At 56.1% G+C, this 24,539-nt stretch overlaps 2 protein-coding genes across 6 annotated transcripts in view; one reads left to right on the forward strand and one right to left on the reverse strand.

Annotated features, from left to right (window-relative positions):
* Positions 1-24,539, reverse strand: part of SORCS2 (sortilin related VPS10 domain containing receptor 2) — a 545,837-nt gene that overhangs the window by 285,059 nt on the left and 236,239 nt on the right. The window lies entirely within an intron of this gene.
* Positions 20,089-22,785, forward strand: PSAPL1 (prosaposin like 1). Of its 2 annotated transcripts, none has more exons than XM_025386539.1 (2): positions 20,089-21,775; positions 22,602-22,785. In XM_025386539.1, exon 1 carries the CDS (start codon positions 20,165-20,167, stop codon positions 21,728-21,730), a length of 1,566 nt encoding a protein of 521 aa, XP_025242324.1. In that variant the 5' UTR covers positions 20,089-20,164; the 3' UTR covers positions 21,731-21,775; positions 22,602-22,785. The 2 variants fall into 2 exon arrangements, with proteins under 2 accessions (XP_025242324.1, XP_025242323.1); XM_025386538.1 differs by having other exon boundaries at positions 20,089-21,765; positions 21,796-22,785.

The raw sequence follows: 24,539 nt of genomic DNA on the forward strand, positions 1-24,539 counted from the left end.
GGACCATGGGGGAATTCCCCATGGTTTCCCCACATCCTCCTTAGCTCAGGGGCCCCCAGAGCGCTCAGGGGAGCACAGCGGGAAAACTACTAGCGTTAACACACAGGACCAGACCTGCACCCAGCCCTGCTCCGCTGAGGCACAGCCCTCCCCCTGCTCAGCAACCCTCAATGTCTCCCCAGTACCTACAGCAGTGGGTACCGTCTCCCTGCCTCCACTCTACAGCCTGTGCCAGCCTCTGACGTCGAACTTCCCTGCCAGCCCCGCCTCCCCCACCCCACAGGAGGAGGTCTCAGCACTGCCTTGCCAGGCCTCAGGGCCGCCCACAAGATCTTCTCTCTTCCTGGAAGACGCTTCCCTCCCTCGAACTTTCCTCAGAAGTACTGTGTCACCCATGGCACCCCTGAGGGGAGCTGGGCACCCACTCAACCAGGTCAATGGGGCAGTTTTGTTTTGGGGTAACCAAGGCATCACGGGAGCTGCAGGCCAGATGCCCCTGCCCTGCGGCCTCTCGGGCTAACAGTGTGGATGCCCCTGCCCTGCAGCCTCTCGGGCTAGCTGTGTGGACGTCCCACTCTGAGGCCCTCCTGACCTCTCCAGAGGCCCAACAGGCAGCTGCGTCAGCTCAAAACACTAGAACCCCCAGGGCCTTCCAGTTTCCCTTTCTGGCCTCTTCCCCAGAGGCCACGAAGCAGAGCAGCTCAGGTAGAGACACAAAAGGAAAATGCCCCTGATGCCGTCCCTGGTGTGAACCAGGCCCTCTGGCCGCGGCTCACACCTGTCAGCTTGCGATGTTCACTGGGGCACGTGGCTGCCTGACCGACAGCCACTCGGGGCCCGGGCGCTGTTGTTGCCCCCCGACCTGCGGCCCCGGCCTCTGCCTCCAGGCCTGGCTGCGTGTCCTTTCAGGAATAAAGTCACCTCACCCAGCACTGAGGCCATCTATGCGGAGATGACAGGCTGGGATTCAGGCCCAGCGCACGGGGGCTGGGGAGACAGAATACTCTTCGGGAAAAGCTAACAGGTGGCAGGGAATCTGTCCCAGGGCCTTCGGTGTGCTGTTCACTCCGTCAGTCAATCAATATGCATTTCTGACACCTACTGTGTGCTGGGTCCTGAGGAGTGCTGGAATGTCAAGGAGCAGGGATGGACAGAAAGGTCTCTGCCTGCACCACGCCCAGTGCCAGGCTCGGCCTTCACTCTGACCTCCTCTACTCACCCCTCACCACAACCCTGGAGGTGGCTGTGTGCACCCCACCAGGGGTGAAATGGAGCCCGGAGCAGTGAAGCCTTTCCCAGGGCCAACCACTCCTAAATGCCAGGGTAGGGTGGGGTGGGGTGGAGTTCTGCAGGCCCCCAAACCTGCGATCCTTCCCTCCACACTGGTCGTCGAGAGATGACCCTCCACCCCCTACCCCTGCCACAGGAGGACAAGCAGCAGGCACCCAAGGTCTGTCTCACCGCCACTGAGCAGCAGGCCTCTGTTCAGATCTCCTCTGCGCCCAAAGCAAAAAGCCAAGGGTTTGCTCTTGACAGCCCCTTCCTGCGTTACCCTCTCTCCCAGGTGGGGACAGCTGCTGGTCACAGAAGTCACCCTCTTCCCCAAGCATCCCCCGAGCTCCAAACACCACTGTTGTCCTCAGCTGGGGAGGGACAACAGTGCCCAGGCCGTTTTATGTTGCTGTCCTCAAAAGGAGGCCCTCCCCTCCCACCCTTCAAGCTTATGGGTGGGAAACAGGAAAACAAATGCATGTAAAGGTGGATGGGCAGCTGGTCCTGAATGTGAAACAGAGACCAGCTCTTTGGTGGCTGTGATTTCCCTCAGCAGAAGGGAAATGCCTCATTTGCATAATTTCATTCCTTCATTCGTTCATTCATTCATTCATTCATTCGTTCATTCATTCATTCACATCACAAACATCAGTGAGCTCCTATCATGGGCAGAATTGTGTCCACCTGAAATGCCTGTGTTGAAGCGCAACACCTGATATGACTGTAATTGGAACTAGGATGTTTAAAGTAACTAAGGTTAAATGAGGACGTCTGGGTGGCCCCCTAGTCCAACTGGACTGATGTCCTTATAAGAAGAGGAGATGAGGATACACACGCACAGAGGGACGACCACGTGAGGACACGGGGAGATGGCAGCTGCCTGCAAGCCGGGCAGGGAGGCCTCAGGAGAAACCAACCCTGCCGACACCTTGGTCTCAAGCTGTTGACCTCCAGAACTGTGAGAAAATGAATTACTCTTGTTGAAGCCCCTAGTCCCAGGTATTTTGTTTTGGCAGCCTGAGTGGACTAACACAGCATCTGACGCTAACAAAGAACCTGACTCCAACCTGGCGCCTGACCCTAAATTGGCACCTGACCCCAACACAGCGCCTGACCCCAACACAGAGCCTGACCCCAACACAGCGCCTGACCCCAACACACAGCCTGACCCCAACACAGCGCCTGACCCTAACACAGAGCCTGACCCCAACACAGCGCCTGACCCCAACACAGAGCCTGACCGCAACACAGAGCCTGACCCCAACACACAGCCTGACCCCAACACAGTGTCTGACCCTAACACAGAGCCTGACCCCAACACAGCGCCTGACCCCAACACAGCGCCTGACCCCAACACAGAGCCTGACCCCAACACAGTGCTTGACCCCAACATGGAGCATGAACCCAACACAGCACACGACCCCAACATGGAGCCTGAACCCATCGTGGTGCCTGACCCCAACACAGAGCCTGACCCCAACACAGAGCCTGACACTAACGTATCCAAGTTCTTACACTCTGCTGGGCGCTGCTCGCCTCATCCTTCTGGCAATCCTAGGAGCTGAGTCCTGCTACCGACACGTTTTACAGAGGCAGAAACTGAAGCACAGAGCGGTAAGCCAGTTGCTGGGCATGGGGCTAGAGAAAGGCCAGGACATTGCCCACGTCCTCAGGGGTCCAGGTCCTCTGGTCCATGAATCAGCAGGTGAGCACATAGCTTGCAGAAGTCTGGGGCAGGGCGCCTGGAAAACTGGACACAGTTGTGGGTGATGTGTGTTTGGGCTGAAAGTGGAAAAGCATCATAGACGTTAGCCAGCAGAGAAGAGGGGGAACAAAAGAACCTTCCAGGCCAGGCGCAGTGGCTCACACCTGTAATCCCAGCACTTTGGGAAGCCGAGGCGGGCGAATCACCTGAGGTCAGGAGTTAGAGACCAGCTTGGCCAATGTGGTGAAACCCCATCTCTACTAAGAAATACAAAAACTAGCCAGGCGTGGTGGCATATGCCTGTAATCCCAGCTACTCGGGAGGCTGAGGCAGGCGAATTGCTAGAACCTGGGAGGCAGAGGTTACAGTGAGCCAAGATTGCGCCACTGCACTCCAGGCCGGGTGATAGAGCAAGACTCCATCTCAAAAAAAAAAAGAAAAGAAAAGAAAAAAAGAAAAGAGCCTTCCAGAAGGAAGGCAGAGCGGGAGCCGAGGGTCAGTGGTGTCGGGTGTGTGGCACAAGGAGGAAAATTCATGGTGGTGAGGGGAGGGCTGTGCCGAGCAGGAAGAGCCGGGCAGCTGGGGAGAGAAGGCGTGGAATAGGGCCTGGGTCACACTGTGAAGGATGCTTCTTGCCTTGGCCAAATGTGCATTCGCGCAAGCACTTCAGGGGATCTCGCTCCTGCCCCGGAAGGAGGAAGGTGCTGCCCGCCAGGTGTCAGGGAGTGTTCAGATCCAGCCTTGGCCCTGAGAAGCCTGGAGGGGCTTCAGCTCTCTGAGCTCCCTGCCTCAGTCTGGCCCTCACTGCTCTGCAATCCTGCACCAGTGGGGTCTGGGACTCACAAAACCAGCCTGGCACGCTCCCGCTCTGAACACTTCTGTAGTCCCCCCAGCACCCTAGCGGCGAAGCCCAGACTCCCTATGGTGGCAGTTGAGGGTCTGAACCCCACCTGTGCCCATGGGCAGACTACATGCCACTCAGGCTTGCCCTGCCCTGTGTGCCCACTGCACGTGCATGGCCCATTGGGTGAGTGTCGGGTGTGTGGAAGGCTGGTCCCCCATGTCACCACTGTGCACTCTTCAGGAGCGGGGACAGGTCTGAGAGCTGGGTATTCCCAGCACCCAGCACTGGGCTGACACAGAGGTGTGCCCCATGGATAGCTGTCAGCTGTTGAGAGGGTGGAATCTGGAAAGCATTTCCCCATCCCTTGATGGGAAACTGAGGCCCAGGGAGGGCAGTGGCTTGGCCTCAGGACTCCCAGCTGGGGTGTGGCAGGCCCTCCCAGAGACCAGGCCCCACTGCTGCTGCTGCTGCTGCTGCTGCTGCTGCTGCTAAAGACCCAGGCCCAGGCCCCAGGCTACTTCGTTCATTCACTTACTCATTTACTCATTCATTTATTCACTCACTCTATCATGCATGCATTCATTCACTCATTGCTTGCTGACTCACTCATTCTTTCACTCCCTCACTCACTCATTCCCTCACTTCCTCATTCATTCACTCACTCATTCACTCCCTCACTCATTCCCTCCCTTTCTCATTCATTCATTCACTCCCTCACTCATTCACCTACTCAGTCACTTATGCATTCACTCACTCCCATCCATTCATTCACTCACTCATTCACTCACTCACTCATTCCCTCATTCCTTCATTCACTCATTCACTCACTCATTCACTCATTCACTCACTCATTCCCTCACTTCCTCACTCATTCATTCACTCCCTCATTCACCCAGTCACTCATGCATTCACTCACTCTCTCCCATCCATTTATTCACTCATTCCTCATTCCTTCACTCACTCACTCATTCACTCACTCATTCCCTCATTCCTTCATTCACTCATTCCCTCATTCATTCCCTCATTCACTCATTCATTCATTTCCTCATTCACTGTCTCATTTACTCACTCACTCTCTCACTCATTCATTCATTCAGTCACTCATTCATGCACTCCCTCATTCACTCACTCAGATTCATTCAGTCTACTGTGGATGGATATCTCCCATGTGCCAGGCCTCATCCAGGTGCTGGAGCTCAGGGCAGGAGAGCCCTGGACAGCTGCGGAACATATGTGTGTGAGAGACAGGCATGGATGCATCCTTACACAGAGTACCTACAGCCGTGGTGAGTCCTGCGGGGCGAGGTTGGGAGCCTCACCTGGAGTGGGGACTTTGGCATGTGGCTCGCAGTTACCCAGAGGCTGCTGAGCAGACATAAAGATGATGGGGCCTTGCCTGAGACTCAACCGTGATGGCTGACAACTTCTGAGGGGCCTGGGGAGCCCAAGAAAGGGCTAGGGAGCAGGTGTGGGGGCTGCAGCTGTCCCCTCCAGCCTGGCAGCCAAGTGATTATTTCCCTGGCTCCTTTAATTCCTCCCGCAGCCTAGAGGGTCACACACCGTGTCACTCCAGAGAGCCCGGCACCACCAGGCAGAGCTCATGAGTCACAGACAGGGGGTCGGTCCTTAAATACCCTCCCAGGAGTACCGCAGGAACAGATGAGAACACAGGCCAAGGCACTGGGGGCTGCCTGCCCGAGGCCACACGCAGTCTGCAGAGCCTGGGTCCCGAAGACACCAAGGGCCTTGCCCACATCCATCCCGGGACCCTCCTTTCTGGAGAAACCCCGACCAGACACAGGAAAATGCACAGCCCCACGCGTCCCAGGGGCCCCATTCTTCAGATTGTTGGAGGGTAAGCAGGAGAGCAAACGTTATTTGTTTAACTAATTTCAAGGATCGAGAATTTCCAGATGTCTCCCCAGCTCCCACCCCTCCCACCAGCCCCAGGTACCTTCCTCATGAACCTCTCTGGGAGGGAGGGGCGGCTCCTGGGGACCCTGGGTGTGGAGGAATGTCTGGCTGGGGGGCTGCCATTGGATTTTGGGAACACTGGAGCGATTTTCCAGGCCAACGATGGCTGGAGACAGCACAGACCCTGTCTTCTGAGAAGCTGCTTCCCTCCAGGGCCAATGTGGAAGAGTAGAATATGGGGGCTCCGGAGGACTCTGCACAGAGCCAAGCCCACCCCACGTGACTCCATGAACAAATGCATGGGACCCCCAGCATCTACCAAGTGCCAGGTGCATCCTGCACCTGGTGCTGGGTCACAGAAGCCCTGTCAGGCAGGAAGTGTCATCCCCATCTCACAGGCAGGGAGACCAAAGGCACAATGTCACATGGTAACTTGCCCAAGTTCACCCATAGGTAGGAAGAAAAGCAAGGGTTTGTTTCCTGGTCAGTCTGTATGTTCCATCCTGGGCTATTGTGAACGTGCTGGGAGGGAGGGGAGAGAAAGGAAGGAAGAAAGGGAGGGAAGAAGGAAGGAAGAAGGGAAGGAAGAGAGAAGGAAGAAAGGGAAGAAAGGGAGGAAGGGAGGGAGGGAGAGAAAAGAGAGGAAGGGAGGGAGAGAGGAAAAAGAGAGGAAGGGAGGGAGGGGAGAGAAAGGAAAGGAGGGAGAGAGGGGAGAGGAAGTAAGGAAGGGAGGGAGGAAGAAGGGAGGGGAGAGAAAGGAAAGGAGGGAGAGAGGGGAGAGGAAGTAAGGAAGGGAGGGAGGACGAAGGGAGGGGAGAGGAAGGCAGGGAGAGAAAGGAAAGGAGAGAAAGGAAAGGAGAGAAAGGAAGGGAGAGAAAGGAAGGGAGGAAGAAAGGCAGGGATGGAGGAAGTCAGGAAGGCAGGCAAGAAAGAAGGAAGAAAGGAAGGAAGGGAGAGAGGGAGGGAGGGAGGGATAGAGGAAGGAAGCAAAGGAGGGAGGAAGAGAGGGAAAGGAGAGGAAGGAAGGGAGGGAGAGGAGAGAAAGGGAGGGAGGGGAGAGAAAGGGAGGGAGGGGAGAGAAAGGGAGGGAGGGGAGAGAAAGGGAGGGAGGGGAGAGAAAGGGAGGAAGGGAGGGAGGGAGATGGAAAGGAAAGGAGATGGAAAAGAAAGGAGACATGGAAGGAGGAAGGAAGGGAGAGAGGGAGGGAAGGAGAGCAGGGAGGGGAGAAGAGAAGGAATGAAGGAGGGAGGGAGTGAAGAGGAAGGAAGGGAGGAAGACAGGCAAAACCCTTCCTGGGACTACAGGAACCTAGAGTCCAGCATTCCTCTCTGTGTCTGGCTGGCGCAGGGCTCTGAGCACGCCTTGGCAACACTGAGTGACGCGGGAGATGCCCCTTGCCCTGCGCCGCAGTTCCACCTCCAGGCGCCACACCCCGGCCGCTCTCCCCGCTTGCTTGCACGCCACAGGGCCCAGAGCAGCAGGACAGTGGGGGGCACAAAACACAATTGTGCCTCAGAAAGAAAGTAGCCACACTGCTGGTTCTTCCCACAGTGGACTCTCACCTACCTACAGGGATGTGTTTTCTGGACGTAAGAGAGTGAAGAAGAGCAAGCCTCCGCCGGTCCCCAGTGTGAGCCGCTCACACACATTTGAGGCCGGTGACACAGTGGTATATGTGGCGAAACCGAGCAGGCGTGGACGGGAAGCATCAGCCCGCGCGTGGAGGTCACGTCTACGGGGCGGAGGAAGGGGAGAAACGCCTCTACTGTATCTGCAGTGCTTCACTTCTCTCAACAACCTGAGATGCACGTGCAGAATGCTCCCATCTCTGGGACATCCTGGGATGCACAGGCTCCGTTCCATCCTGGGTCACAGTTTGTTTCATAATTCCAGTTTCGAAATGCCAGGCTCCATCTTCCAAGAACAGGAGCCTCCTCAGGGTCCTGCCCCGAGCCTGTCCCCACGGCTGCTGAGCCTGGAGGACCCACGTGCTCTGGCAGCCAAGTTTTGAGGTCCACAGTCCCAATGTGTGGATGGTTGGACTCATTTGTGAGTTGCGTTTCTATCTCTCCCTGCAAAGCAGAACCCTTTCCAGAATGGGAGTAAAATCCAAATAGAAATCATGGATCTACGATGATCCGTGTGCACATACTGGCTTCATTGGACATGTAAATTCAGGTCAACCCTGGCTCTGAACTTCCCTAAGCCTTAGTGTTCCCATCTGTAAAATGGACACTATATTGAGGGTTTACCAGGTGCAAGGGACTTAGCCAGATGTTCTAACTTTTAACTCTTGTCAGGTACTAGTAGGATCCTTTCTTTACACACAAGGCAAGGCCTGGAGGCAGAAGTCAGCTCACTCAGGCAGGGGATGCCCAGGATGACACGCTCCACTCTCAGTCGCCCGGGCCTAAGCACCCTTCCCCTCAGCAACCCACTAACCTCCTTGCAGAGAGTTACAAGGAGGATGCAACCACTTTCACAGCCTCAGAAGGAGCCAACCCTGCCCATACCTTGATCTAGGACTTCCAGCCCCCCGAACTGAGCACACAGGGTCCTTTTGGGACCCACTTCTATAAGAAAAGTACTTGTCAGTAAAGGTGACATGGCTTCTCCGAGCTCCTCTGTGCCGGGACAGCCAGCCCCGGGTGTATCTCAGCTCAGTGGGGTGAGAAGGTGAGCCAGGCTCAGAGACAGCCCGGCTGAAGGTGAGGGAAACCTTAGTCCTGCAGCAGGCTGCCATGACCCAGGGTGACCCTCAGTTTCTGCAATGGGAAATGCGGCTAACCCTGCAGACTTAACATGCACAGTGGCTTGGTGGTTTCCCCAGGTAGGACACAGGTCCTATCTCCATGTCCCGGGGTTTCCCCATGACACTGCATGTACAATCGCCCCTGGTGGCCGCTGCTAAGGGATACCTGGCACAGGTGGCACTAACGCTAGGGTGCACCCCTTATAGGCCAGGAACAGGGACTCAAAGAAGGCATGGCCCCTACGCTCAAGCCCCAACTCCAGGCCTGGATCCCAGCCATCATCACCTCAACAAGGCTGCTCAGGGTCATACTGGGGCCAGAGGAGCAGGCTCAGTCCCTCCCGAGGGCTCAGGAAAGGCTAGCTGCAGGGGCGGCCCCTCAGCAGCGTCCCAGGCATCTGAGCTGATTGGAACAATCCTACTCAGATGCCAATCCCCAGCAGGTACCCCAATACTCACAAATAGTGATGACCCTATGGGTAGAATTGTGTCCCCTAAATTCATATATTGAAGCCCTAATCCCCAGTGAAGCCACTTGCAGCCCCTGATGCTTCGGAGGCCGCTGTGAGGAGCCATGGTTGGGGGGGCAGGGGCGGTGCTGAAAGCCACCCACAGTTCCTGGGGTGGGCGGGGCATCGGGCCGAGTGCTTGTGTCCCTCCGACTCACTGTGCGACATCAGAGGCTTACTGATGCTCAGCTCTGCTGGGAAATAAAGTTCTTTTCTTCCCTCCCCTCCCCTTCCCACCTCCTTCCTTTATCACCATCCCTCCAACCCCCAGTCTGACCTCTTTCATTGGCTTTAAGCTCAACCAAAAGGGAAGGGAAAACGGAAGACAGGGAGGAAGGAAGGAGGGGGGAAGAAATGAAAGGAAAGGAATGAAAGAAGGAGAGAAGGGAGGAAAAAAGAAAGAAAAGAAAAAGGAAAGAAAGCATCTGCAAAGCATTTGGCTCTGGCCTGAGGAACTGTGCACATGTGAGGGGTGGGTCTGGGTAGGTGGGCACCTGTCCCCCGTCCCTCTACTCTCAGGGCCACTGGAGATGCTGCCTGTGGCCCCGGGGATGACAGCTCCAACCAGGAAAAGCAGCTGGCCGTCCCTGGGCCCCTCTGGAGTCCTGCGCTTCCTGATGTATCCAGCCCCCAGCAACCCACGAGGGTTGGGTCTGCCACAACCCTGACAAATGGGCAGCCTGGCAGGTGAGTGACTGGCAGGGCCACAATATCCTGAGCAGTGCAGCTTAGAGAAGCGTTTAGGCCCTTGCCTCCACCTCTGGCCTCCCTGCAGCCCCCATCCTGGCCTCCATCCCACCCTGTTCTGCCTTCAGTGCCCAGCTCCTGAACAGAAGCCGATGAGTCCAGCCCTGGTGCTTCCCTCAGTCCCGCTCCAACCACAGGACCTGCTGCTGTGCCCCAGGCCTTCTTCCACTCATGGAGGGCAGCTGTGACTCAAAATCACCCAAATTCCTCCCTGGCAGGAGGCCTCATGCTCTTCCAACGATGCCCTCCCACATCTTAGGCTGTGAATCCAGCAGCCCCTCCAGACCCGGCTCTCCCCCATCAACCCTGGCTCCTCTCCCCCGGCTCTCCCCCTTGATGTCCCCAGCCTCAGCACCTCAAACACCAACCAGAGCCTGTGATTTCTGTACTTTCTCCTTGGGTCTGGTCCTTACTGCCAAGTCCCAAGTATCTGTTGAAGGGCACCTCTGCAGGCATGTCCCACAAACTCTCGCCCTCACCATGTTGGCACTGAGGTCCCCATCTGCCTCCCGCAACCCAGTCCTGACTTCTGGGAGAAGAGACAGCCAGCCCATCTCGCAAGTCTGGGCCTCTCCCGACCCCTCCCTCTCACCGCCCACAGCAATGGCCCAGTCCTGTATCCCTCCCCACCCTCCCTCTGCTCCCTGCCCTGGATCAGGCCACCTGGGTGTTGCAACCACAGCCCAACAGGTCTGCCTGCCTGGGTCCCCTCCTCCAGTTCATTGTCCGAGCGGCCCAAGCCAAACGTTTGGTGTGTCCCTGACTCTTCTCTTTCTCGCACATGCCACATTTGTACCATCAGCAAATCCTGTTGACTGGCTCTAACTTCAAGCAGATGCTGAATCTGCAGCCTGTCACCTACTGTTGCCACCCGAGGCCCCGTGGCTTCTCCTCCAGATCACCACAGTCGCCTCCGACTCCTCCTCGGCATGCTCCCTGCTTCCACCCTGGCCCCAGATCCTGGTGGCCGCCGCTAAGGGATACCTGGCACAGCTGGCACTAATGCTAGGGTGCACCCCTTATATGCCAGGAACAGGGGCTTGAAAGAGGCGTGGCCCCTGCACTTAAGCCCAACATGGTGCTTTTAGAAGCATCATGGGATCATCTCAGCTCTCTGCTCAAAACCCTGCTCTGGCTCCCCACTGCCCTCGGAGGAAGAGCCAGACCCACTCACAGGATCGCTGTGACCGCAGCGCCTTCTGCTCCCGCCCCCATCACCCCGCTCAAGTCTTCTGGCCCCTGTTCTTTCTGCACCCACCTGCCACAGGACTTTTGCACAGGCTGGCCTCCCTGCTTGGTGCACAGACACTGACCTGCCTCTCTCACAGCTCCTCCAAGTTTACACTCAGATGTTTTGTTGAGTCACAGAGGCCTTCCCTGAACACACACGCTCCTGTTTCCAGTCCCCTTACAACCTATACAATGTCTCCACCCCACTCACCACTTTCCTCCATATTGTAACACTTATGATATGTGTTGTTTAATTTCTGCTTCCTCCGCTAGAATAGAAGTTCCAAGAGTGCAGGGTTTCTGTCTGTTTTGTTAACTTAAATATTCCCAGCACCTAGAATAGCACTCAGCACATAGAAGGCTCTTGGTAAATAATTGCTGAATACGTATATGAAAATAAAGACCAATAAACATGGTGCAAGTGTACAAGTGTTTGCTTTGAGAGTCTGCTTAGTCCCGTCTTCTAACAGGGAAAGAGGGATTCTGCACATTTCACCAGCCCTCAGCCTTCACCTGTGGGGATGAGACAGCCCCTTTACCTGTGGGGGAGGCACTCCCAGCTTGCTCAAGATGCTTCTGGGGGCAGGTGGGCGTGTGGGGCCTGTTGTGTTAAGATGGGCCAGCAGCCGCAGTCAGGCCAGGGAGGTGGAGGCTGGCATGCCCGCACTGGGGAGGACCCCTGTGGGAACCCACCTGCGGGCCTTCCTGAGCCACAGACTCAGGAGCGAGGAAGCCAGGCTGCCCAAGGTGCTGGCGCATGGGAGATGCTTGGCCAGTCCAGCATTCTGTACTTGTCCCTCTAACACCAAGGTGCTGAGACTCTGGAAAGAAGGTCTCTGGCTCTGGAGGTGTGACCTCAAGGCCCCAAAGTCCTGAGTCTCAACACCTAAGTTTCTGTGGTCTCTGGTCCTTATGTCACAGACCCTGGGTCTCTGCACCTTATGACAAGGCTAAGCTTTATGACGGAGCTTCTAAGTGCCTGGAGTTGGGGCCACTGTGGCTGGAAGTTTCAGTGCCTCTCAAGGTTTCAGGTTGTAGGGACTAAGGAACCGGGGTTCTGGCTCCCAAAGCTCCCTGCGTCTCAGGCCTGTGTGGTCTCAGGGAGTTGAGGTTCCAATGGTGGCCACGTGCTCAGAAGGACTTTAGAGGCAGTAGCCAGAGACTGGTGAGTGCTAGGTGCTCCACAAACACTCAGGTACCTGCCCTAATCCCAGACGCTCTGCACCACAGGGGGCCTCCCTGCTCCAGACTTCTCAGGGCCAAGGCTGGATCTGAACCACAGTCGAGTTTAACGTCAAGGTCACCAGTGCCCAGAACCCATCAGTTGTGGGTTGAATTGTGCCCTCTTCCTCCCAAAAAAAAAAGGTACATTCAAGTCCTAACCCTGCTACCTGTGATCTGACCTAGTTTGGAGCTAGGGTTTTTGCAGATGTAATTAGTTGAGATGAGGTCATATTCAATTCGGGTGGCCCCTAAATCCAATGACTGGTATTCTCATAGGAAGAAGGAAATCTGGACACAGAGACACAGAGAAGAAAGCCGCAACGGAGGCAGAGGCTACAGCAATGCAGCTGCAAACTCAGGCCTGGCGGGGATCACTGGCCCCCGCCAGAGCCTCCCCACAGCCTTCAGAGGGAGCACGGCCCTGCCGACACCCTGATTTCAGACGTCAGACTCCCAGAACTGCGAAAGGAGTTCCTGTTGTTTTCAGCCACCCCGTCTATGTACATCGTTTTGTCGGCTTGAGGAACCTCCATACTGTTCAGAGGAGTTCCAGGGTGCCTGCTAAAGGCCATGTGCTGGGGCTGGGCTGCAGGTGCTGCTCTCTGCTTTGTTGATATCATGAAACAGGGCCGAAACCACGGCCTCAGAGTTGACCTCTGCAGTGGGGCTATCCCAGGTAGGGGTATCAGGTCAGCGGGGAGGAGAGGCCCCAGGAGGAGTGAGGGGGTCCTCGTCCTCCTCACCACAGCACTCACCTGTGAAAGGGCCAGAACCCCCAGCAGCCCCTGACTCTCTCAAGCACCACTTTTCCCTCCCTCCAGGAGTCACTGGGTCCCTGCTTGAGAGGAGGGGACCTGAAGGAGGAGGTGGATGGCAAGCTGGGCTGGGGGAGGGAGTGCAGGGTGATTTGGGCTGGGGGAGGAAGTGGAGGATGATTTGGGTTTAGGGGAGGGGTGGATGGTGATCTGGGCTGGGGAAGGGGATAGAGGGTGATCTGGGCTGGGGGAGGAGGTAGATGGTGACCTGGGCTGGGGGAGGAGGTGAAGGGTGACCTGGGCTGGGGGAGGAAGTAGAGGGTGATCTGGGCTGGGGGAGGAGGTGGAGGGTGATCTGGGCTGGGGGAGGGGGTGGATGGTGATCTGGGGGAAGGGGTGGAGGGTGATCTGGGCTGGGCAGCTCCCAGGTTCTACCCTTCCCTGGCTTCTCAAATCTCTGACGGGGAAGGGGCTGTGGCAAGGGCGCTTCCCTCTCGTGCCAGCCTGCACCTCCCCTGCACCCTGCCTGGACCTCGGCGCCCACACTCGGCTCAGGTATGAGTCAGGGCCTCCCACTCAGCCTCCAGCCACCCTCACCCAGCTCATCAGGCTGCCCCCACTTGCTGTCCAGCTCTGCCAGGCAGGAGCAGGCCTCTGTGTGCAGCGCCTTTCCCACAACTGGTGCTCACCTGGAAGCAGCCCCGACCCTGGCCTCAGGCTGCCCCTCACCTGGGGTGTGACTCTTTCCAGCTTTCACAAAGGCGGTATTTGGGAAATGTCACCTCCACCTTCCCAGAAGCAGCCAACGACTCCTTCCAGCCTCACTCTTCACCTGCCCTCCGACCCTCCCCTCCACCTACGCCCACCCCCTGCCACATCCCTGCTACTCAGTTAGCAGCTCGCGCCCACACTGGGGCCTTTGCCCTTGCTGAGTCCCCCTCCTGGGGTGCTTTCCCCTGGGTACCCACTTCATCCCCATGCTGAGCTCACACCTGCTTCCCAGGGACCGATAGCGCCACCTCTCCCCAAATATCCACCTTCCCCCACGGTCTCACCCCACGGAACTCCCTTCTGCCTGCCACTTGAGTGGTCACTTCATGTTCACTCGTTCATGGTCTGTCTCCCCACCCCAAAGAGCCACTCCTCATCTATCTTCATCCCCATTGAGCCCCTAGTACCCAGCAGCTCCCACCCCGCCACTCACAGCAGGGCTTGGACAATGTTCGTGAAATGAGTGACCCATGATTCCCACCTTCGAGGCCCCATGTGGCCGGGCAATGAAGCTGGGCCCCAGAGAGGGACAGGAGGGTCACCCAGGAGACTTGGGAAGGGCAGAGGGGAGGAGAGGAAGCATGGGAGTGGGCAGGGAGCAAGTGGCAGCAGCTGGTGACCTGGCAGAGGGGATGGGGGGCAGGAAAGATGGCACTATCTGGGTCCCAAGTTCCACAGCAGACTGGGCAAGCCCCACTGGGCTTCAGGAGAAGGAGGCAACTCCATTACCCTGCACCTCCTCATTCAGAGAGAGGAACAGTAGCACATGGCACTGTGTACACAGGGTAACCCTTCCCTTCTGCACGGCAGGACCACAAGGGCCAATGGTGAAATGGGGGTGAAAGGGCCAAAGCCTCAGAAATCGGAGGTAAGCATGTTGTTCCCATTCACGCTCTCCCTTGGTCAGCATCAAAGCCTCCCTTATTCTCTCTGAAAGATGCCTCTCCATGAAGCCAGCCGCAAGCAGGTTCTGTCCCCCCAGAACACTTATTTGGGGAGAGAGCCCCCTTCTTTGTTCCCTCCTTCCTGGCCCCAGGCTGCAGGTCAGGGTCTTACCCACAAGGCGGTCTCCTCCCACCCTCCCTAACTCCACTGCAGCAAGGCTCGTCTTCACTTGGGGAGAAAACGCGAATACCTTGCATGTAACTTTTTGAAACAAATGGGGTTTACAAAAAAAAAAAAAAAGAAATACAGCCAATGGTAGCATTTGTTAAAGTGTGGGTGGAGGATGAATGTCTGTGATACCATTCTCTGCATTTTCTGAAGGGGTGAAATCAGAGCCACATGCAGCAACCAGCACCAGCAACACGGGTGGGTGACAGCAGCTGGTGTGGCCACTTCAGAGAAGTCCTGGGGAATCTGCTCAGCACACACCCACCTGCCCGCACAGGTGCACACCCTACAGAAACATTCTGCACACCATCCGATGTCACCAAGTTGTTCGGAGCAGCCATGTTTGAATAACCCCAAACTGGAAACCACCCCACACCAGCTCAGGGTGGATGAACAGAGTGTGGGAAAGCCACACAATGAAGCACTGCCCAGCAAGGTGAAGGAACAGCCTACAGTCATGGGAACAACATGCCTGGATCTCATAACATCAAGCGAAAGAGGCAGGCACAGAGGACATCCATTCCCTCCTGTTCAACTCCACCAATACGAGGTTCAAGAACAGGCAAAATTAATCTGTGGAAGAAAAGTGTTTGCTCTCATTGACAAGTAACTGGGAAGGAGCATGCGGGACCATTCTGCCCCTTGACTGGGGTGTGCGTCCTGCAGGTGTGTGAAGATGTGTGTGTTTAGCTGTATGTGAAATTTATCTCAACAGAATAAAGAGAAATGTGTAGCAAGAAAGAGCTCTAGTTAGCAGGGTTTGCATTTCACAGTGGTGTTTCTAAAATGGCTTGGTTATATTCTAGGGTTCAGTAAGGGGTAAATAGGTTAAAGATCATGGGAGCCAAGCCTCTCACTCTTGGGCAGGGGAGTTACACTGCCCTGAGTGTTGGAAGTAACAGTGTGAACTCATAGTCTTGTGAAGATGGATGGATGAATATGTTACATATACACGTGTGTGTGTGCATGTGTGTGTATATATATATTGTTTCTATGTCTGCGAATGTTTCTATATTTCTCCCTGTGCACACCATCCCTCCCTCCTTCCTCTTTCACCCCATGTCAGGAAGAGGTAAGGTTTTCACTCAGAGGGCCTAATAGGCATGATAGCACAGGAGCAATGAGCACATTTCATATCCAGATATTGGTTTCTAAACACCATGATCCCTGGAGAACAGGCTGATTCCAGGGCTGGTTCAAAGAATGCAAAAGATGAGCCTGGAATATGTCTTGTGCCGGAAAGTATGGAAGTGCCAAAGAATGATGCCTGAGGGGACTCTCATAGATCACATCTGGGACAATTTTGGCATCAAAAGCAATGAATGATATGAAAAAAGTATGTGCAAATATATACATGTATAGGAACAGTTGGGTAGGTGGGTAGGTAGGTGGACAGGTGAGAGGAAAGGAGGGAGGGGTGGTGAGAACGTCGAAGCAAGTGGGACAGGTGTGTTGGGTTATAGTCTACTAAATAAACTTAAAAAAATAAGAAAGTAAAAAATAATTCTGAGTCTTTTAAAAAAGAAAAAAGGAAAGCAGAAGGAAAGAAAAAGAGAGGCAGGGAGGGAGGAGAAGGGAACAGAAGGAAGGAGAGAGGAAGGGGAGATAAAGCTTTTTTTATTCACAAAAGAATACAAACTAATTAACATAGAAGGAAGACAGGGCTAGAAAATGATGGGCAGGTGTTCAAATAAATGCACAAACATTTCATGAGGAATAAGATCGTTACATATTTTCAAGATACCTTTCTAAATGTCGCTTATTAATTACAAGCAGGAAATAACTTTACAGAGAAGGAAATTGGTATATCTTCTCCAAGTGATCAAAGATCATGCATGTTGATAAATCAACAAAGCCTCCCTATGCAATGCATGACCTGGGTCTGGTCATGAGGAAAGCCCAGCCGGACCTACAGGGAGGGACATTCTACAAAATTACCAGTTGGTTCCCCAGTGCTACAAAAGAAAACACAAAGCTGCCATCAGCTCTCGATGGAAGGCCACTGAGGCACCATGACCAGGGTGCCTGGACTGGGGCTAGACCTGGGAAATCAATGCCACATGGGGCAGCACTAGGGCTGCTGGTAAAGCTGAACTGGGCTGTGGGTTAAATTCTAGTATTGTATCTACACTACAGTTCTTTATTTTCATAAATGTACCCTGGTTATGAGAGAATGTCCTGGTCCTTAGGAAATAGGCACCAAAGTAACTGGGGTAAGGAGATACAATGTCTCCACCTATGCTCAAAGGTTATAAAAACAAATATGTGCAAATACATGCGTGTGTGGACCGACAGGTAGGTGACCAGGTAGGTGGACAGACAGGTGAGAGGAAAGGAGGGAGGAGCAGTGAGAACCTCGAAGCAAGTGGGGCAGGTGCGTCTGGGCAAAGGTACTTGGGAGTGCCTTGCACCGTTCTTGCAGCCATCTTTAAGTAATCCAGCATCATCCCCTCGAACCCATATTAAAAAAAAATGTGTTTGGTTTTGTCCCCACTTCCTGGCACAGAGCTCCAACCCTTGGAATTTGCTGAGTGACAGAAGTGTATTCTGTTATTCATAACGACCCCCTCTGACCACACCTGAGTTTACGCTAATGAGGTGGCCTAGGGTGGGGTCCCTAGATGGCCTCTGATGGGGCTGGTCACCAGAAAGATCAAGCCACTCGAGGACTGGAATGTCCAGCCCCATCCCCTGGCCTCTGGGAAGGAGTGGGGACTGCTGGAGATTAAACCCTCGAAAATCTCTTGGACAATGAAGTTTGATGAGTTTCCTGGTTGGTGAACACATGGGGGCGTGAGGAGGGTGGCACACCCAGAGGGTGTGGGAGTCCTGCACCCCGGCCCCTAGTCCTTGCCTTGTGCATGGCCTCCTGAGTCATATCTTTCATGATAAATAAGAAATGTAAGCAAAGGGCCTCCTGAATTCTGTGAGCCACCCTAGAGAACTATCAAACCCGAGGAGGGGGTTGCAGGACCCCAATTTATAGCCACTTCATCAGAAGTACAGGTGCCAACCTTGGACCTGTGATTATAGCTTCTAAAGTGGGGGCTGAACCCTTAACCTGTGGGGCCTGTGCTAACTCCGGGTAGTTGGTGTCAGAACTGAAAGGAATTACAGGGCACCCAGTTGGCGTCTGTAAGAATCGGTCGTTGGTGTTGGAAAACACCCCACTCCCCGAAACAAAACAGACATGGAGCAATCGGAATTCCTCAAATGCTGCTGAGGGGAGTGGGAACGGGCACAACCACTTTGGAAATCAATCCAGCAGTATCTGCTCAGCACACACACACTACGCATGCCCAATTCGTGCCGCTCCCCGGTAATACCCAACAGAGAAGGGAAGACACGTGTGCATCCAAGACATGCACAGAAGCGTTCGGGGCAGCATTACTCCTACTAGCTCCCAAGTGGAACTGGCCCAAAGGCCAATCAAGGATAGAGTAGACAAATCCGCCATAGTGGTGCACTGACCTAATTAATACACACCCAGGACCCAGCGGGGCATTCCACCTGCCCAGTGGAATTCTACCCAGAAACAAGAATGTCGGCTCTACAGATAAACACGGCAGCGTGGGGCAGTCTTGTAAAGACAAGGCTGAGCCAAGAAGCCCTTCATTATCGGGGTGTTGTGCTAGGCTCAAGGGATGTCCGGATGAGGAGGACATTCTGGCCTCCTGGATGGCACCCCCTCAGTGCAAGAGACCAAGGCAGCGCAGTGGGGGCTGGGTCTGGAGGGACTCGCAGGAAGTCTGGCATGCAGCTGTGTTCACGCCAAGGGGCAGGGCCTTCTGTTTGCTTCAGCCTGGTGCCCAAAGTCCTGGTGGGATGTGAGTGGGTGCCCTGGAAATGTCAGGTGATGGACTGAATGAATGGCAGGCCCACCATAAGCCTGTAGAAATGCATCAACACACGCTTGGCTGAGTCAAGTCTAGATAAGGACACCCACGTACGTCTCCAGCCCCACCTGGGGTATGACCTGGAGGTGCTGGCCAGCTGCCATCCTGCAGCTAAGCACACCCAGACTCACCTGTTCCCTAAGACCGTCCCCTCCACTGGTGCCCAGCAACCAGAGTCCTTGGAAGTCACTGCAAGAACTCAGTAAATCCTATTTTCCGTCTTCTCTTCCTGACGCCTGCACCCAGCAGGAGGGCTGGCGGGAAGCACCCTGCACTACTGTATTCCTCATGAGTGGCTGCTGCAATTTCAGGCCAGGCTGCCTGACCCACATAACTGGGAAGTGTGTTCCTACGGAGCACCCAAGCCCAGGAAGCTGAGCTGAGGACACCCACATGGGGGGCTAGGGGAGCCCCTGCCATCAAACCCCTGGCCTGCCCACTCCTTGACTGTGTAGCAATTAGGCCAGAGGTGAGGCTGACTCCAGAATTCTCCATTTAATGAACAGGACCTGACACAAAGCGCCTGTGCGTGCCCACCCAGCTGACTCTCTCACCTAAGAACTATTTTTAAAACTAAGGCAGAAGAAAAAGATAAGATAACAGATGACACAGAAATGTAACAAACACCTTTTGTGTGTGTGTGCCTTCAACAAACATTTAATCCACACCTACCACGGACCAGCCCACACTCAACCTTTGATTGACATTTCTAGAATGAAAAAACCGGCTGGGCTCAGGACCTGGGTTTGCAAGTGGCTTTTGTAGCATGGCAGTGAGGTCCACAGCTCTCCTAGTCCACAGGTGAAGACCTGAAGCTCAAAGAGACGAACTCCTCGAACAGCACAGCCAGTGGGTGCCACAGCCAGGGGCAGAACCCCAGCTGGGCACATGGCTCTGAGGCCACATTAGAAAACAGTGGCATCCAGGGGGTGGCCAGTCATTGGCATCACTCAATCTTCAGCAAATATAAAGCAGAGGATCCCTTTCTGTACCTCCCAGAATGGGGGCAGAGACTCCTCGGGGGGCCTCACATTCCAAGAGAGGACCCAGGCCACACAAACAAGTCAGGAGAGGACAGTGAGCCACAGAGAAGGGAACCCCAGGAACTACTGCAGCAGGGGGAGGCAGGGACACAGCCCAGCCAGGAGGATTTCCTAGGAGCTGAGCTTCATTCACATATCAACTAGGCTCAGAAAACTGGTAAGAGTTTGTCTTATCCAAGGGAAAAGAGGGGAGGGATAGTGTTCCGGGCACTGCAAGAGCAAAGGCCAAGAGGCCAGGAACCCCCGGGCACAGGGTGTGTGTTAGGCTGTGGGAGTGGCCAGGAGGTGGGGCCGCCCTTCTGCACCTCCTCTGGGGCCAGGCAGGAGAGCCGGGTTTATAGCAGCAGCCACTGCTGGGTGCTCTGGAGCCAGAGAGTCCCTGGGCAGCATGCTGTGTGCCCTGCTCCTCCTTCCCAGCCTCCTGGGGGCCACCAGGGCCAGCCCCACCTCAGGCCCCCAGGAGTGCGCAAAGGGCTCCATGGTGTGGTGCCAGGATCTGCAGGCAGCTGCCAGGTGCGGGGCCGTGGGGTACTGCCAAGGGGCCGTATGGAACAAACCCACTGTGAAGTCTCTGCCCTGTGATGTATGCCAGGACATAGCAGCTGCCGCTGGCAACGGGCTGAACCCTGACGCCATGGAGTCTGACATCCTGGCTTTGGTGATGAAGACCTGCGAGTGGCTCCCCAGCCAGGAGTCTTCAGCCAGATGCAAGTGGATGGTGGATGCCCACAGTTCAGCCATCCTAAGCATGCTCCACAGGGACCCGGACAGCGCCCCGGCACAGGTGTGCACAGCGCTCAGCCTCTGTGAGCCGCTGCAGAGGCACCTGGCCACCCTGGGGCCACTCTCCAAAGGGGACACCTCTGAGGCTGTGGCTCCATTCATGGCCAATGGACCCCTTAGGTTCCACCCTCCCCAGGTGCCTGAAGGAGCTCTGTGCCAACACTGTGTACAGCAGGTCTACCAACTCCAGGAGGCTGTCCGGTCCAACTTGACCTTGGCAGACTTGAACATCCAGGAGCAGTGTGAGTCCTTGGGGCCTGGCCTGGCTGTCCTCTGCAAGAACTACCTCCGTCAGTTTTTCGTCCCTGCTGAGCAAGCACTGAGCCTTCTCCCCGCGCAGGAGCTCTGTGGGAAGGGGGGATTCTGTGAGGAGCTAGGGGCACCTGCCCACTTGACTCAAGTAGTGGCCATGGATGGGGTCCCCTCCCTGGAGCTGGGGTTGCCAAGGAAACAGAGCGAGATGCAGATGAAGGCCGGCGTGACCTGTGAGGTGTGCATGAGCGTGGTGCAGAAGCTGGACCACTGGCTCATGTCCAACAGCTCTGAGCTCATGATCACCCATGCCCTGGAGCGCGTGTGCTCGGTAATGCCCGCCTCTATCAGGAAGGAGTGCATCATCCTGGTGGACACCTACAGCCCCTCCTTGGTGCAGCTTGTGGCCAAAATCACCCCAGAGAAGGTGTGCAGGTTCATCCGTCTGTGTGGCAACCGGAGGCGGTCCCGAGCACTCCCTGACGCCTATGCCGTCGTGCCGTCCCCAGAGTGGGACGCGGAGAACCAGGGCAGCTTCTGCAATGGGTGCAAGAGGCTGCTCACGGTGTCCTCCCACAACCTGGAGAGCAAGAGCACCAAGCGAGACATCCTGATGGCCTTCAAGGGTGCCTGCAGCATCCTGCCGCTGCCCTACATGATCCAGTGCAAGCACTTCGTCACCCAGTATGAGCCTGTGCTCATCGAGAGTCTCAAGGACATGGTGGACCCTGTGGCTGTGTGCAAGAAGGTAGGGGCCTGTCACGGCCCCAGGACCCCACTGCTGGGCACTGACCAGTGTGCCCTGGGCCCAAGCTTCTGGTGCAGGAGCCAGGAGGCTGCCAAGCTGTGCAACACTGTGCAACACTGCCAGAAGCACGTATGGAAAGAGACGCCCCTCCACACTGGGGAACACGCATGACCGTGGCCGCCAGAGACCCAGAGCCTGCTAGCCAGGCCCCAGGAGGTTCCTGTACCTGACAGGAGCCCCATGAGGTGGGTGCTTTCCCATCCCCATCTCACAAATGAAAAACTGAGGCTCTGAAGAGGAAGGCTGGGAAGGAGCAGAGCCAAAGTTCAAAGCCAGGTATTCCTGACCCCGAAGGCCTCTCTCTTTAACAACTGTGCTGCCTCGAAAGCATCTTTACTGGACCAGAGCAAACTCACGTGCCCTGTCCCCGACCCAGCCAAGGCTGCCCCTTCATCTCCAAGGCTATGATGTTGCCGGTGGTTCCATGAGAGCCTGCCCATGGCCTTGGGTGCCCCTTTACCTTCTGCTGGATGGACGTCCGGCTGTGAGCCAGGCTGGGGTCGTGGCCGGGGTGGGCAGAGGCAGAGGCAGATGGAGGCATGGAGGGCCCATCACTAGTGGGGTCGTTACCTCTTGTCAACAGCTGGGTGTGGCTCAGGCCAGAGCTTCTCAACCTAGAGTCCCTGGGGATGGCTGCCAAAGGTGTGTGTGAGAGACACGTATCCCTGGACTTCTCTTGGGGGAGGTCTGGGACTTTGGCCACATTCTCCAAGGGCTGCTGGGCTTCAGAGCAGTCCCTCCCATGTCTCGGCCACCACAGGGCCCCTCTCTCTCCTTGTGCCCCAGACCCTCTGCTGCCCTGGTAATGAGCAGAAGGGAAGTCTTGGGGTGTGCTCAAAATCAGGAGAGCAAAACATGCCAGGCAAAAGCCCCCGGGAAAAGCCGGAGGAGTCTGGGGTGACCACCGGGGTGTGGAGCAGCAAGGGCAAAGACAGTGATCACGGCCCTCCAGCTGTCTGAACCTCAGTTTTCTAATCTGTAGAATGGGGATGATCATACCTGCCTCACAAGAATGTTGAGACAATTCACAGAAATGTTCTGGAGCCCTTCCCCCGTGACCGGCATTCATGAGTCTGCTGGGACCAGAAAACCCATCTCAGGGGGTCAGCGGGGCACCCAGGAGAATCTGGCTGTGCACGTGCTGTATAAACCACAAGCGTTCTCCACATGCTGTGTGCCGCGTTTTTATTTGCAGGGAAGGCGCAGGTCCCAGAGCTGCTACAACAGCCCCCATCTTGCCCTAGTGCCTCCACCTTGCCCCGGTGCCCCCTCTGGCAGAAAGCCTCTGGGGGCTTCCAGGTGGGTTCAAGTGCTCCTGTGGTTTCTGCTCCTGCTGTGTGGCTCCAAGGGAGTCCCTGGGCATGAGCCTGCCGTGTCCTTGCAGCTGGCCCAGCACCCACGCGCAGCAGGTGCTCACACATCTGGGAGCCACACACATGAGTCCCGGGGGTGGAAGCTGGCATTTCACCCGAGGCCCATGGATTAATTCTCCTCTTGAGCAAGAGGTACGCCAGGCCTGGATGGACAGGATGTGAGCGGGTACTGTTTTCCAAGAGGCCACACCCGAGCTCTTAAGTAAACGCCCCAGGCCTGGGCCACCGCCCCAGGAACACAGGCACACTTGGCCTGGATTCTGGATGCCTCAAAAGTGGCCCCTGTTGCTGATCAGGCCTGGGCCCGCTGGGCAGTCCCACAAAAGATGAGGCCAGCAAGGGGTGGCGGTCATACCTGGCCACCGGATGGGCCATGGGAAGGCAGATGTGCACCAGACTCCAAAACAGAGGGCCTGAAGTTGTGGGCCTCCGTATCTGCCTCTTCCCCTGAGACCACCTGCCCTCTCCAGGAGCAGTCCCAGAGGCTCTTGGTCTGCCTGCCGGACACACCCTCTGGGACAGGATGGAGCCACAGGCCCTCCTCTGGCTTGGCTGTGAGTTGGGAGGATGTGTATGACATGACCTGAAATCCCCCAACAGGTCACCTGGGAGAGACCGGGAGAGGGCAAGCGCTATACCTGCCAGGTGGCCCAGCTCAGCACACCTGCCCCAGCTCAGTGCACCTGCCCCAGCTCAGCGCACCTGCCCTGGTTCAGCACACCTGCCCCAGCTCAGCGCACCTGCCCCAGTTCAGCGCACCTGCCCCCACCCCAGAGCTACCTACAGCGGGTGGTCAGGGTGAGCTGTCTCCATGCCCTCTTCCCCACCCACCCCCCAGGCCCGGGTACCAGCTCCTCCCACAGAGCCACTGACCAAATGCATCCCCGCTAGATGGCTGCCCATGATGAACCGAGCTCACTGGTCATGATCCCACAGGCCCAGCTGCACACCCAGGTCATGAGCACAGCCCTGCCCCACCCCCACAGGGGCCCTCTGACCCCTCCACTCACTCATCTGCCACCAAAGTGGCAGGGTCCCAGTCACCTCCATCCCTTGTGCCCGGCACCAAGCCCAGAACACAGGAGGTGCTCTGCAAGGGTCTGCACGGGGTGGCTGCCTTGGGGGCTAAAGGCAGAGAGGCAAGAGGAGCAAGGGACGGGCCCGCTGGTGCTGACGGCAGCACCACCATTCAGCACTGAGACCGAGGCTTAAGGAGTCCATCCAAACGACTCCATAGCACTGCATTCAGACTGAAAAAGGCTTTTCAGGAGAAGGCCCTATAACTGCCCAGCTGTGGGAGAGGAGATGCCAGCCCAGGAGAAGAGCAGCTAGCCCTACTGGGCCTAGAAGTTTGGAAGACCCATCCCAACAAGGATGGGAAATCAAGACAGATGCTGAGCATGGATCTCCCAGAGGCGGTGACTGCACCGCGCAGAGGAGCATCTCTGCCTGGGAGGAGGGAGAGGGCTCCCGCCAGGCTGCCAGAGCTGGGCAGGTACCCGCGCCTTCAGCCAGACACACGCCGGGCATTCTTCAGATGCCGTCGT

Source organism: Theropithecus gelada, chromosome 5, assembly GCF_003255815.1.
Source record: "Theropithecus gelada isolate Dixy chromosome 5, Tgel_1.0, whole genome shotgun sequence".
Classification (NCBI taxonomy): Eukaryota; Metazoa; Chordata; class Mammalia; order Primates; family Cercopithecidae; genus Theropithecus; species Theropithecus gelada.